The sequence below is a fragment of the Sciurus vulgaris genome, assembly GCF_902686455.1.
Source record: "Sciurus vulgaris genome assembly, chromosome: 2".
NCBI classification, from domain to species: Eukaryota; Metazoa; Chordata; class Mammalia; order Rodentia; family Sciuridae; genus Sciurus; species Sciurus vulgaris.
Window position 1 is genome coordinate 144,375,284 of NC_136462.1, and position 14,655 is coordinate 144,389,938.

General features: G+C 36.4%; 1 protein-coding gene across 15 annotated transcripts in view; it reads left to right on the forward strand.

The window, feature by feature from the left end:
- AKAP13 (A-kinase anchoring protein 13) overlaps positions 1-14,655 on the forward strand; it is a gene marked incomplete at its 5' end in the record, with an annotated part of 340,854 nt that overhangs the window by 297,184 nt on the left and 29,015 nt on the right. For 13 of the 15 annotated variants that reach the window (XM_079127357.1, XM_079127350.1, XM_079127359.1 and 10 more), the window contains 3 exons: positions 500-674; positions 13,929-13,996; positions 14,534-14,600. In XM_079127357.1, the coding sequence (XP_078983483.1) occupies positions 500-674; positions 13,929-13,996; positions 14,534-14,600 (310 nt within the window). The remainder of the gene's footprint in view (positions 1-499; positions 675-13,928; positions 13,997-14,533; positions 14,601-14,655) is intronic. The other 2 variants (XM_079127358.1, XM_079127356.1) reach the window with 1 other exon arrangement.

Sequence of the window (14,655 nt, forward strand, 5' to 3'; positions counted from 1 at the left end):
ATTCTAATTTGTGAAAACTGTATATGTGGGGTATATTTAGTAGTTTGGAAATGTCAGAGACCTCCTCACAGTGTGAGGAGGACTAGTGTGAAAAACAGAGGGACTTTAGAAAAAATCATGCTTTATGATTATCTGTCTGCTCCCTCAAGCTATCCCAGAATTGCTGCCATTCCATGATGTTCCTTGCCTAACTTTCTTCCTATGTGGACTGTGGTGTGGACTGATAGACACAATGTCTAAGAACCAACAATGGGCAGGAGGGGTCTATCATTATAAATAATTCCTGAGTAAGCCACTGCCAAAACTGTGGAACCTGTCCGGTTTTCATATGATTTTTCTAATACAGTTTTCATACTCACATATCAGTTTAAAAAAACAAAATTACCCAGAAAATTATTCCCCAGTTTTATCCAAAATATTCACCAACCACCCAAAGGCCATCTGGATGCTTAGGTAACCTTCCAGAGTTCAATTAACTGTTGATTCTTTTCTTTGGCAGGAAAAGGAAAAAGACAAAGATAAAATTAAGGAGAAGGAGAAAGATTCTAAAGAAAAGGAGAAAGACAAGAAGACTCTCAATGGGCACACTTTCAGTTCCATTCCTGTTGTGGGTCCCATCAGCTGTAGCCAGTGTATGAAGCCTTTCAGCAACAAAGACGCCTACACTTGTGCAAGTAAGAGATGTGTGCTTCTTCCTCTCATAAGATGAACCTCTCTTAGCTCAGGAAAACTCATTTCTAATTTCCTGTCCATCCCACCCCTTATCTGTTCCTCATTTATGTAGAGAAGTAACCCCATTTTCTTTAAACATCAGTGAAGAAATTAATTCCAGATATCTGTCATACAGTCGTTTTTGTTTTTTGTTTTTTTTTTTCCAAAAAGCCCTAGTTTAAAATACTCTCTCCTACTGTTCCAGAAGTCTATGTTGGCATCGGAACTATCAATAGCCTCAAACCCTAAAGCCACTAGCAGTCCCTCATTAGACCATATAGGCCCATTTTTAAATCTAGTCCTTCGGTGAATGCTTCAGCCACTTGCCAACATTTCAGGATGACTGCCACAGGGGAGAGTACCTTCACGTGCAGGTGCTCTGTGTCAACCCACTGCTTGCCTGCCTGAAGCTATCTGAGATGAAAGTCTGTTAACTAGTGTGTTCCTGGTTTTGATAAGACACTCTCAGGCCAGAGTCAGTTAACTTTCACTACATAAGACTTCAATAATAAATATCTTAGGCTTTGTTAGCCATCCAGTTTCTGTCAGTCACAGCTACTGAACTCTCCAGTTACATACAGTGCAAAATTATCCATGAACATATAAATAAAGGGGTATGGCTTTGTTGAACTAAAACTTCATTTGTGAACATTGAAATCTAAATTCCATAAAATTTTTGTATATCCTGTAATTTTTTTAATTTATTTTTTCCAATCATTTAAAATGTAAAAGACATTCCCAGATCCTAGGCTGCACAAAAATAGGTTACAGGCCAGATTTAGCTCACACACTGTAATCTGCAAATCTGCTTTAAGGCAGTATATCTCAAAAGTTTTTCATTGCCCACATAGATATTAATAATTTTTGTTGAGCATATAAAGGTAAATCAAGGAGTCTGCTTTGGTCAGAGGTGATCTATCTGGAGATTCAACTACCTCAGGGCCAGCCAAATCACCTAGAAGGTCAAGGTGATTAGAATAATATACCTGTAATCAAAACACTTACAAATCAGATTCCAAAGATCAAATCCCAAATCATGACATTTTGTTTTCAGTCATTTGGGTGGAATATTCTAAGTAAAATTGTTAATTTGTAAATTGTAAATTTCAAACAATTTATTAAGACAGAAATTACTTCTATAATAATTTTTGCTCACTTGCTTTCTTGAATAGAAGTAGAAAAGAACCTGTAGGTAGCAAAGGACCTAAAGCCTGTCTTATCTATGCTGTAGCTACTGTGACTTTTAAATGACTGGCTTTATCCTACACATTCTTGTAAAATTGTTTCTGTGGATATATTATACCTCCAACATGGTCTATAGTCCTATTTGTTTTGCCGTCCTATTTATAAACAAAAACAAACGAAACATGGAAGCATTCATCTAAATTTTTATGTATCCCTGCAGACAAAGATCACACACATTGATATTAACCTTCATGGGTGACTTACCACAAAATCAAAAATTTCTACTACATGGTGATGAGAATCTTGTGACCTTTAAGAAACAAGAGACTATTCTCTGTCCAGTAACCCTTCAGTATTTTTCTTTTAGAACCCATGTTCTAGTAGTACTCATTCCTAGGGTACCAGTTCAATGTCTACAGTTTAGTTTTTTAGCCACTGGACACAGTCTGCTTCTTAGTATTAGAATGACTTGTTTACCTAGAGCAGTGGTCACCAAGTGCTTTTTAGGCATGTTTATCATGGAAACATTTTTTTAGCATATTTACACAGGAAAGATATATTTAATATAAAAATTACATGAGTCTTTGTATAAAGAGCTTACTGTTAGAATAAAAGAAGACTCAAATTTGCCGTTTACTTATCAATTATTAGTATAATTAATAGTCTAATTCATGACACCTTAGAGGAATTTATGTAGCTAACTATCTTTTTCATTTTGTTTTTGTTAAAACCAGGTAATACAATAACTAAGCCCAAATAAATGGGTACCTATCCATTCATCACAATATAGTGGAAGGGAGCAAATATAGGTGGCTGCCATATGCATCCCTAGTCCACCCCCAAAGTAAGGAGCACCGCCTTCCTCCCTCAGGAAACCTTGAGTACCATTAAGTCTCTCATTAAGTGAGACTGCCTAATAAAGACTGAGTGAGTGAGGCACCAGTATATCAATTTATATATTAACTCCATTTTTCTTTGAAGTCAATTAAAATGACAGCTGTCGGGGCTTGGGATTTACACAGTGGTAAAGCACTTGCCTAGTCTGCAGAAGGCCCTGAATTCTTTCCCCAGCACTGCCCCCTGCCTCTCCAAAAGAAAGAATTAAATGAGAACTGTAGGATTTTTCTTACCATATTCCAAAGGATCATACTGATCTTAGAAAAACAGGAAGAGGCCATGATTTTTTTATTGGCATTGTGAAATTGATATTCAAGGAGCTTTATCAGTAAAGCACATTGGATACCTGCTGTTTCACAACATAAAAATGCTGTGTCAAATATACATATTATGTGTGTGTACTTATGTGAACATATGTGTGCATGTGTATGTATGTTAATGAATAGATAGCTGAACCTGCCAAAAGGAAAATCCCTATGTGAACTCAAATCTGAGCAGTAAAGAACATATCCCTCAGTTAGGGACAGAATATGTGGCCTTGGAGTACATAGTAGAAGCTGGAATTGGGAGCCCTGATAAAATGAAGTGCTTCAAAAACTAAGATATATGAAGAAGGGCCTAGAAAAATTCCACCCTCTGTTCTTAAGAAGCAGCAAGGGACCTTGCCTTCTCCCCAGGTCCCTGAGTGAGAATTCTGTATCATGCGTGAATCTGGCGCCCAAATTTGTACAATCTGTGTGCCGAAACCCCAAACTAAGGAATTTCACAAGAGATTTAGCAAAATCCTAGTTTAGAAATGATGGACCCTAAGGATCCCCCACTGAAACAAATACAGAACTGCTCTGTGTGCTAGCTCTGACAAAACAATATACCTGAAGGCTGCCATAGGAGGGGGGAAGAAAATCCTGTGAAGCTGAGCACACAATAAATTACATAGATGTCCAGCAGGACTCAATGGTGCACACCTGTAATCCCAGTGGCTCAGGAGACTGAGGCAGGAGGATCAAGAGTTCAAAGCCAGGGGCTGGGGAGATAGCTCAGTCGGTAGAGTGCTTGCCTTGTAAGCACAAGGCCCTGGGTTCGATCCCCAGCACCCAAAAAAAAAAAAAAAAGTTCAAAGCCAGCCTCACCAAAAGCGAGCAACTCATTGAGACCCTGTCTCTAAATAAAATACAAAATAGGGCTAGAGATGTGGCTCAGTGGTTGAGTGCCCCTGAGTTCCATCCCTGGTATTCAAAAAAAATCCAAAAAACATAAATGCCACATAAGGAACCACCTTGGGGAACATTTAACAGGTACTCAGGCAAGAGAAGATACTGAAAATTACTAAAAAATTTAAAACAAAATCTGTAATAGAACAAACTATAACAACTGGATGGATATGAAAAATAAGTGAACATAACTTCAAGCATAGAAATAGTCATTGAAAGGTCTTTGTGGAGACTTCTCAAATATTTTAGTATTCTGAATCATAAGCATATTGTTCACATTTATATTTATTTTTTAAAATACTTTTTAGTTGTCAGTGGATATTTATTTATTTATTTATTTATTTATTTATTTATTTATTTATTTATTTTTGTGGTGCTGAGGATCAAACCCAGTGCCTCATACATGCTAGTCAAGCACTCTACCACTGAGCCACAACCCTAGCCCTTTTATTTGTTTGTAAAGGAGGAAAATGGCTTCTGCTCTCTTGTCTGCTTTAGTAAGGTAAGAGCTGGCCAAATAGCCTGGAAAATCTTGAAGTAGAATCCTTGGTACTTGAATTAATTGTAAAATAAATTGTAATGTAGAAAAGTTGAAATTAATCTAAATACACTCAGATAAAATATAGCATATGGGCTGGGGTTGTAGCTCAGTGGTAGAGCACTTGTCTAGCATATGTGAGGCACTGGGTTTGATCCTCAGCACCACATGAAAATAAGTAAATTAAATGAAGGTTTTGTGTTCATCTACAACTAAAAAAACAATTTTTTAAAACAAAAAGATAAATAACATATGCATTAGATGGAATTTCGGTCCAGTACTAAAAAGAATAGGGTAGATCAGGTGTTGCTAAACGTTTCTGCAATGGACCTGATGTTAGATTTTGTATCCCATCAGGTTTTTGCCATTACTACTTGACTCTACCCTGGTAGAGTCAATCATAAATAATACATCAAAAAATGAATTTAGCTCTGTTCCAATAAAAAATGTATTTATAAAAGCAGGCTATAGGCTGAATTCGGCCCCAGAATACAGTTTGCTAATGTCCGAAAGAGATCCACAGAAGTTGATAGAGCTCTCTGTAAGACATTTCAGTGAGTTGAAAAGGCAGCAAATAAAACAATGTATAGCATGATCCCAGTTTATGAAAAACAGGTAAAGGAACTAATTGTTTATAAATATACAAGAATATCTGAAAGGATATACACCAGACTGTTAACAATCCAAAGAAGAGAGATGAGAGGTTAAAAATATTTTATACTTGTATGCCATTTGAATTTTTTAAGAATATACTTATGGATTTGTATTAGTAAAAACACAATATATTGGACCATTGATAGTTTGAAAGTTTTTTCTGATTATTCACCAGCTTATCTCTGATTAAAAAAAGCAATATATGTTTGTTTGAGTCAAGAATATAATAAACAAAGAGCAAAATTATTACTGGAAAAAAATTCAGCTTTGCAAGACTTAAAGAGAGTTCTGATAGCACCACCCTGAGAAAGTACTTTGACTCTTGATTCTGAGTTGTGATGTGAAATATTATCAGGAGGTATAAAGATAAAAGATAGAAAAAGTCATTTGAAGACCAAAAAAAATCTTCTTTGTGCTGTAGAGAACACGGTTTGTAGTTAAAGTGAATTAATATATCTTGCGATGGTTAACTTCGAACAACTTTTCAATTTTAAGTTCAGGTTGGAAGAAGTTGTCCTATATATAGTCAGTTTATAACATAGTCTTGTATTGCCATTGATTTGTGGCATTATTTCTGGGTTAAAAGCAGTTTAACTTCTTTGGCTATGTAAGCCTTGGTCTATGTTAGACTTATACAGAATTAAACCTTCAACTACTATAATTAATTTTTCAAATAGCAAAAATAACCACTATAATGTAGGAGAAGGTACCACAGGCATCCTTAGGTCCCTCCCTTTTTTGTGGTACTAGGGATTACACGTAGGACCACGTGCATCTTAGGCAATCTCTTTACCATTAAGCTACATGCCCAGTGCCCTGAACCCATTTTTGTTTTCTCAAAATCTCTTCCTTAATTATTAAGCATGATAGAAATTCTCTTTTCCTGGACTCCCTAGGTGATGGAACATACCCAGCTAGAAACGCCATAGATTGTAGGACTGTCAATGCTGTTGGTATGGCACGTGCTAGAACCCCCCTGCAGCAGGGTTCTGGTCATAGTTGTTGGAGACTTCCTTTGTCTAGGTATACCAGAGGAGCCCATGGAAAATCATTTGAAAATCATTTGCATAGGGCCTCGTACTGGTTAAGAAAAAAACTACATGAAAAAGGTTTTAGTCCTAGGATCTGAAATTCTTAGCCACACATAGGTCTAGTAATTAAATAGTTTGATAGGATAGCAGTCTTCAGGATGTCTGGTGTTTATAAGTTCCACTTATTTTTAAATTTACATATATTTAAAATTATATTTTTTCTAATTAAACTTTGTTTTAATGAGTCTTAAGGCATTATGACAGGTTTTTGGTCAAGTTGTTTTTTGTACTTTTTTTTAATAAAAAAGTACTGATTTTAAAACCTATTAACTTAAAACTTCCATGTGCAAAAATCCCAAATGGTCCACCAAATATTCGCCTTTCTGTCTGAAGATTTTGTAGTGCATTGTTATTATTAACCAGTCTTTTGCTAAATGATCATTAAGACAAACAGTTCTGAGACCATTCTTCTACCACTGATGAACCCATTTTATCCCATTGTCCCAGAGGTGAAATGCATATAAAAATTTAAATATACTATATAACTATATAATGACAGTACAATAATCACAAAATTAATGTTAATATAATAATATATAGGTTCTAGATAATGATTTTTAACCTATTTTAATACACCTGTGTCAATTTTGTTGAAATAATGGGTTAAGACTTGGGTGACAGGTAGTAGAGATAATAATCATTCAGCCTTCTGAATTTTCTGGGCAGACTTGATACCCTTATCAGCAGCCTTTCTATTCATTGCTTTGGTGACTCCCACAGCAGCTGTCTCATACTATGAAAAACAAAACCACCCAGAGCAGGATAGTCAGAGAATCTCTCAACAGACCTGGGCATCTTATAAACAATGCCAGTATCACCAGATTTCAAGAAAATGGGACTATCCTCTATATTCTAACTAGAACGGTGATTAGTCTTTTTCCTTCAGTTTAGCTTAGAAGCAGTGTGAACTGTCTAACCATCTAGATAGGGAAATAACTAGGGCTGATTTGGTCTGGTTGGCTCAAGATCATCATCTGACTAAAGCTAACTAATTCCATTGGTGGGTCATTTTTGCTGTCACCAGCAACATTGCCATGACCCACGTCTTTTTTTTTTTTTTTTTTTTTAAATTAAAAATCATAAATTTACATAGGGCAATCTTGTTTGATTCATGACCCACGTCTTATATAGACACATTCTTAACTTTGAAGCCCATCTTGTCCATAGGAAGAGCTTCACTCAAAGTTTCATTGTGCATTTCTGCTGACTTTACTTCAGTTATGGCATTAAATGAAGCAGAGGGGATCAGCATGCCAGATTTGAAAACACAGTCTTAAACCTGCATAAAATACATATTTATGTTCTTACATCAACACATTAACTTTGGTATCAGCTACCTACTCATTTGTATTTTTATTCTATCTCTTAAGTATTTGAAGAATATACTATGATTGCAAAGTTAACTAAAAAAAAAAAAAGCAATACTTGGAGCAGGGTCTCATGCCTATAATCCCAGTGACTTGGTAAACTCAGGCAGGAAAACTGCAAGTTCAAGACCAGCCTGGGCAACTTAGGGAGAGTCTGTCTCAAAATAAAAAGGACTGGGGATGTAACTCAGTGGTAGAGCACCCCTGGATTCAATCCCCAGGACCACAACAAATAAACACCCTGCTTATTGTATTTATTTGTAGATGTGAATGAAGATGTACTCTACATCATGTACTTAAATCTAAGTACAGAAGTAAATTAGATGCCAAGATAGATATATGAATGGCTTTGATTTTAACATTTTTGTGTCCATGAAAATGGTCTCATTGATCAAAATTTTAACTCAAAAAAGTCATACTAAAAGTTTTATATACTTAAATTCCCACAATAAAACAATATATTGTATTTCATTTAAAACTTAAAACCCAGTGAAATAGTGTATTGATTATTAGACTTATGCTGTGTTTATAAGAAGCCTAGGTGGACTTTTTTGGTGGGGCCTGTGAATTTCAATGTTTCCCAAGGGAAACTACTACTTCTAGAAGCAGACTGTTACGTGAAGTCCAGTATGTCATCACTAGTCTTTCCTGTTTGGTAGGGCTATTTGGTGGAGGGATATCATGCTGTCCTCTGCCACTGGTTCTTTGACTTGATCTAATCAATTATCACAGGATGTTTTAGCCTCCATGCTCAGCAAAAGCAAAGAAAAGAGTTAATGTTTTTGGAGTTTAATCTGAAAAGAATTATGCAACAAAAAAGGAAGAACAGTTTACAAACCACATCAGAAACTTAAAAGCCCAGTGCTTCAACTACAGCTTTGCACCCTGCTTCAGCAGTAGTGTTGAAGTAGTCTCAACATTAGGTGCTTGCATAAACATTTGTATATGATAGTGTGCTACCTGCCTCCTATGAAAAGAAAGGGACAAACCTTGAAAGCAAAGGAACAGTATGTAGTCATCTTCCCTAAGAAACAGAAGTAATTGGCTGATTTTCCTGGCTTCATGAAGCCTGTAATGCATGTTTATGTGTATGAAACTCCATCTGTTATCTTGCCTGGAAATGGAAAATACGAGTTATTGGGGATTCAGAATCTTTTGTCCTTTCCCTTCATTCCCTCTCATATTCAGGATCTTCCCTGGAGTCTCAGGAAATACATTTTCCCTGCAGTTAGTCCTCTACTTCCTAGGAAACCATGTTGCATTCAGAAGAAAGTAACTTTCCTTTTTGTTTGATGTAAGCTTGTTTTGCTGACCCCTGAGTGGGGCTTCATTCAGGCAGCTGCTCAGTTGGGTTTTGACTCATGGTTTAGGGAAGATCAACCATATAATCATTATGAAAATGTATTGTGGTGGTTTTTATTGACTTAAATTCTGTCTTCCATCACTTTAATATATATTTGCATGCAAATCCTAAGAAATTTGTCAGAGTGGAATGTTTCAAAACATACCAGTGTTTCTGATGCTACTCGTTTACACCTGGACCAGTCTGAGATCATAAGGATGAAAGCTGAGTCCCTTCTGTGGTCATGATCACAGACACTAGAAATAGCAAGCAGCAGCAAAGCATCCTTATAGCTCCCTTAGAGTCTGCTGCTTGATATGAAGAGGAAAAGTAGAAGCAAAGCCTGCAGCCTCTGGTCAGGAATATTTCCAAGTATAGAGGAGAAACCTGGGAGGATTTTGTCTCACCTCAAACTGTGCTCCTGCTTCAGGATTACGTGACTTTAATGGAGAGAAGAGAGTAGTGTCTTTCCAGTTCTTTTTTCTTTATTATGTAAAACTATCCTTAAATAATCAACTGTTCTTTCTAGCCGGCACAGATAATTCAGTTTTTGGAAAGCATGGTAGAGTCCTTCAGAATAAGGAATTTTTTGTGTTCAGGTTTTTGTATCTTGCTAGTAGTTTGCTTTTGTTTAATTTAAACAGATATAACATGATACTGAGATGACTGTTGATGTATTTTCTCTTTTATTAGCAACTTCTGAATACTTTTCTTATAGATTATAGTCAATCCACTTATTTTCTTCCATCAAGAGAAACGATCTAAATAGGAAACATAAGAATTTAGAATGTGTGATGGTTGGATTTTATCAGGAACGGGAGCTCTCTAGGTAGACAGTTCTGTGGCATTTAGAGTTTGTTGTTTTATGAAATAGTAAAATGCATAAAATAGATTAAGAAAGTTTGTTATTTAGGGAAAAGTGAATGAAGAGCTTAAGCAATAGTATGTCAGTCTTTAATTCAAGCAGAACACTTTTGTTTGATTTTTGTTTACCAATGTTTTTATGAAAACTGCTGTTAACAAGCACTTCAGCCAAGATGGTTTGGCTCTTTTTTGTGGCTTTCCTCTTATACATCATCACTGTGGTTATTACACCAGCTACCAGAACATCTCACATTCACATGCCTTTAATGTATGAGCACTATCAGTCCAGATCTTGCAGTGTCTTACGTTTCCCTAAGAATTTTAAATAAGAAGTCACAGAAAGAATTTTGGAATGTGCATTTCTGAGTTGCTTGTATTTAAATGTTTGATTTTTGGGGTGGGGGGGGTTGATTTAGTATTATTCATTTTTTTGTCTAGGGTTGGAATGATTGGAGGAAGTTGCATATTTCTGTCCTTAAAGGGAATTCTTCAACCTGTAGCCCTAAGAAGGATCAGATCATTTTTCCCAAATAAATTTTGTTGCTCATATCTGTCCCTAGTTGTCAAAACAGAACTCAACATATTCCCTATGATGATCAGTGTACTGAAGTATCAGAAGAGTCCTTTATCCAGAGCTCTGACTGCATAGAACTGAGCTTACAGAGGTGAATCTTCTCTTTGATAGGCAGTCCTTTTACTATTTTGTAAGATTAGTTTGGCCTAGCTACTCCTGCCCCTCTTCTGTAAAAATGATTTTCTTAAGCTAGTCTCTGTAATGGTTTTATATGCAGCAACAGTTTATATGCAGTTTCCAGTCCTATGGGGTTTGCTCCATTTTCTTTTGTTTGATACTTCCTTATAGGAGAAAAAGAAGTTGAAGCTATTTGCTTTTAAGTTCAGAGGAATGTAATTAGAGGTCAGTTCTCTTCCCATAAACCACTGTGCTAAGACTACTTCATGAAGAATTTTGAAAAAATGAAAGCATATTGCTTACTGCTATTAAATAAAGAAGAGGCCAGCAATTTTTCTTTGATCTTCTTAAAGGCATGGTATGGTTTGTGGCAGAGAGCTTAAAAATGTATTAGATTTGTCTTCAGTTCTTTGTTCTGGTTAATTTGGTCCTCAATTCTTGTGTTCTTGTTAATTGTCTAAAACAGAATAAGGTTATCATCTGATGACTTTGGTTGGTGTCAGAGTTTCTAAATCAGCCATGCAGAGCCCTAAAACTCTGACTGCAGATTGATTTCCAGTAACACTTAGCAACAAGTTGAGTGTTTTTCAAGTAGGTACTTCAGTATGTTAAACAAACATCCATGTGAACTATTCATGGCTAAGATTTGTGACAATAATATTAAAATTTCATCTGGATTGTTGCTTTGGAGACATGTCTCAATTAACTGAAAACATGAATCTCTGTGAAAAGTTCTAGAAGTACATTTAAATGTTATTTCTGCTTTTATGATTCATTGAGCAAGATTGTTTTTTAAATCTTAAATATTGGTCTTAGAACTTAAAAACTGCTGGTCTGTTTAAAAGTGATATGGCCACTCCCTTGAAAACTGCCATTGGCTGATTCTCTGTAGATAGGAACTCTCTGAAAGGATGGTCAGTCTGGTCACTTTGGCAAATCAGAATTAATGGCAAGTTCTCAAGCAAATCCACCACCTCCTGTATTGCCCATAAATTCCTAAAATATTATAGATTTTCAGTAAAGCAAAAAAAAAATGTAACTGGGATATATGATAATAAGACCTAGTTTTAAGTTTATCACAAACAGGATATAACTTTTTTAGAAAAGAGAAGGAAATGTTTGTAAGGAAATACAAGGAACTTTGAAGGATAATGGATTTCAATACGTTGGTTTGTTTGTGTTTCAATTTGTATTCATGCAAACTATTATCCATGGATAAATTAATAGGCACCTATTTACCTGTCAATCAAAATGAAAAAAAAATAAGATTTTGTAATAGTGCTTCAGATTTTTTTCTCATTGTTTTTGACAGAATTAAGCCATTGTAGTTAAATTCCCATTCCCAAGCACTATCATGAATTTAGCATACTTGTAATCTGGTTTATAATTTTGTCTCACATAAAATTTAATTTTTTTTAGTTTACATAAATAGCACTGTATAGTGCCTTTCATTTTGTAATCACCATGTTGAAACACATAGATCAAGATCATTGACTTTTAGCTCCTCCCTAGTATCCTGGCATATAGATATATCAGATATATTCCACTGCTTAGTCATTTGGGTTATTTTCATCTTTCCTCTACTGCACACAATGCTGTTGGAACATCATTAGAGATGTAAGTGTACTAGGCTTTAGATCAAAATGGGCTTATTCACAAAGAGGGGCACATTTTTTAACTTTATTACATACTGCTAAAATACTAACCAAAGTGAGTGTATCAATTTCTAGGTCTGTTAGCAGATGATGAGACTTTTTTATTCATTGTCATATCCTTATCAGTATTTAAAACTGGGAGAAATGTGTTCCCTCTTGTTTTATAGATGTGGAAACTGAGGCCTGTGGAGAAGGAACTTAAACTAGGGTTAACCTAATTAACAGAACCTTACCTAAATTAAATTTAGTTTGACAGATGTTTTTCTTGTTCTCCTTTTTAGTGATAAGTTGACACAATTAGTTTCACATACTGTAATCAATATTGTGTCAGGGCATTTGCCTTTCAGATAAAATAAGCATGGCGTCCACGGAGAGACATGTGAATAGGTGCCATGAGCCATGCACTGTGGGAGACTCAAAGACTTGGCAATGGATGAATGGTCCCTGATGAAGAGCACTCAGAGCAGAACAACGTACCATAATCCCAGTACAGTATGACTGAGGGTATTTCAGAAAGAGACCTGCAAACCAAGTGGGCATTATAGGAGTAACAGTTGCAGAAGAAATGGAAAAGTCCTTTGGGGTTTAGATTTCTGGTGGTCTCCTTTCTAGCATTCTAGTGTCTTCCCCTTCCCTTGTCACTCCAATCCCCCCCGCCAGTCACCCCTAACCCTGAAATCAAGATGTCTGAGCTTCAGTGTTGGCCCATGACTATGCATTGACCTGGACAGGACCTGCAGAACTTCCTGAAGCAGTGACTAGTGAACAGTATCTGTGGTTGATTTCCTGATCCAGCCTTTCTAAAGGGAAACATCTTCAGTGTCCCCAGAGACAAATCTTTTGTTTCTGCTTTCCCTCTGACCTCTTGGCCCAGTTGTGTTTTATGACTTCATAGCTGCAGTAAGAGCTGGTGATGACTCTTCTGAGGCACAGAGTACTTCATTTTTACATCAGTGGTCCTTGTAAGCCAAGAAGAAAGAAAAGTATTTTGAGATAAAATCAAAACTGGCATGGGCTGGGGTTGTGATTCAGTGGTAGAGCACTTGCCTTGCATGTGCGAGGCACTGGGTTTGAGCCTCAGCACCACATGAAATAAATAAATAAATAAATAAATAAAATAAAGATATTTTTAAAAGATAACAACTTAACAAAAAACAATCTTGGCAAGTTGGGGTCTCTGCTTTATCTTTCAGGAAGTCTCCCACTTTCTATTGAGTCAGGGTTCTCAGGGATGCTATAGGGTAGTTGTGATGACATTTCTTTTGTGACTCTTGACTCAGTGGTTTGTGAGAAGCTCAGGATCCCAAGTAGAAAGTCATGAGCAGGTAGATTCTCAGGTCCATATCCTGTATTTTGATGGAGTTCTGCAAAGTTTACAATCCTTCTTACTGGCTTTATTTATTTACTTATGATTTAGAAATACATATTGATGGCAGACATTGAAACTTAGTTTTGGTAGCCTGAGGAGTTTTAGTTCTGAGGAGTTTCAGAGTTCTCATTCTTGTTAATCAGAAATCCCATCTGCTCTTGTTTCTCCTCCAAATAACATCACAGGCCTGCATCCTAAAAGAGGACTGCTCAGTGTAATTTCCATTATAGTGACATTCTTCCCTGTGAGTGACTTCACCTGGAAATCTACAGGTTCCTCGTAGCTGTGGTGCAAAGTCAATTTCAGGTCTTTTTGCTTTGTTTTTGTGACGTTGGTTTTTGCTTTCTTTTCAGATTGCAGTGCCTTTGTCCACAAAGGCTGCAGAGAAAGTCTGGCCTCCTGTGCAAAGGTCAAAATGAAAGTAAGACATTCTGGCTACAAGATGGCTTAAAATAAAAGGGTTCCAGCTAGCAAAATATTAAGAAATTGGGAGAGCTGAGGTTGGAGTGGGTTTATTTATTTTAATCATTTGGTACCAACTTTGAGGCCAGAATAATCAAACAATAATTTTTCTCTAAAATGATCAGTTCCCTTCTTGATTTGAATTTTCTTCAGAATTTGAGAGTTCTGGAAAAAGGAAATGCTTTCAGAACTTATACATGTTAAATATACGTTTCTCTGTGATTTTAACATTTCTGAGTTGCTGTTAAAGTGGTTTTGTTCTTAACCATATATCCAGACCTACTCTGCTATTCACCCATCTGGCTTCCTCATACACTTAACAGGCACAGAAGATAGCAAGTGGGGGTGACTGGGGCTGGACTGCAGTTTGCTAAAGGTGAAAGGACCAGAGCAGGAAATTTAGGCTGAACCACACTTTTTATTCTAGGCTGCTTGAAACTTGACAGTGGCTATGTTGTCAATTCAATTTTTATGTACTTACTGTCTTTTTCTTTAGCAGCCCAAAGGGAGCCTTCAGGCACATGACACATCTTCACTCCCCACAGTCATCATGAGAAACAAGCGTAAGTAGCTCAGACTACCTCCTAACAAGTCCCTCTCTGACTGACTGGTTCTGTA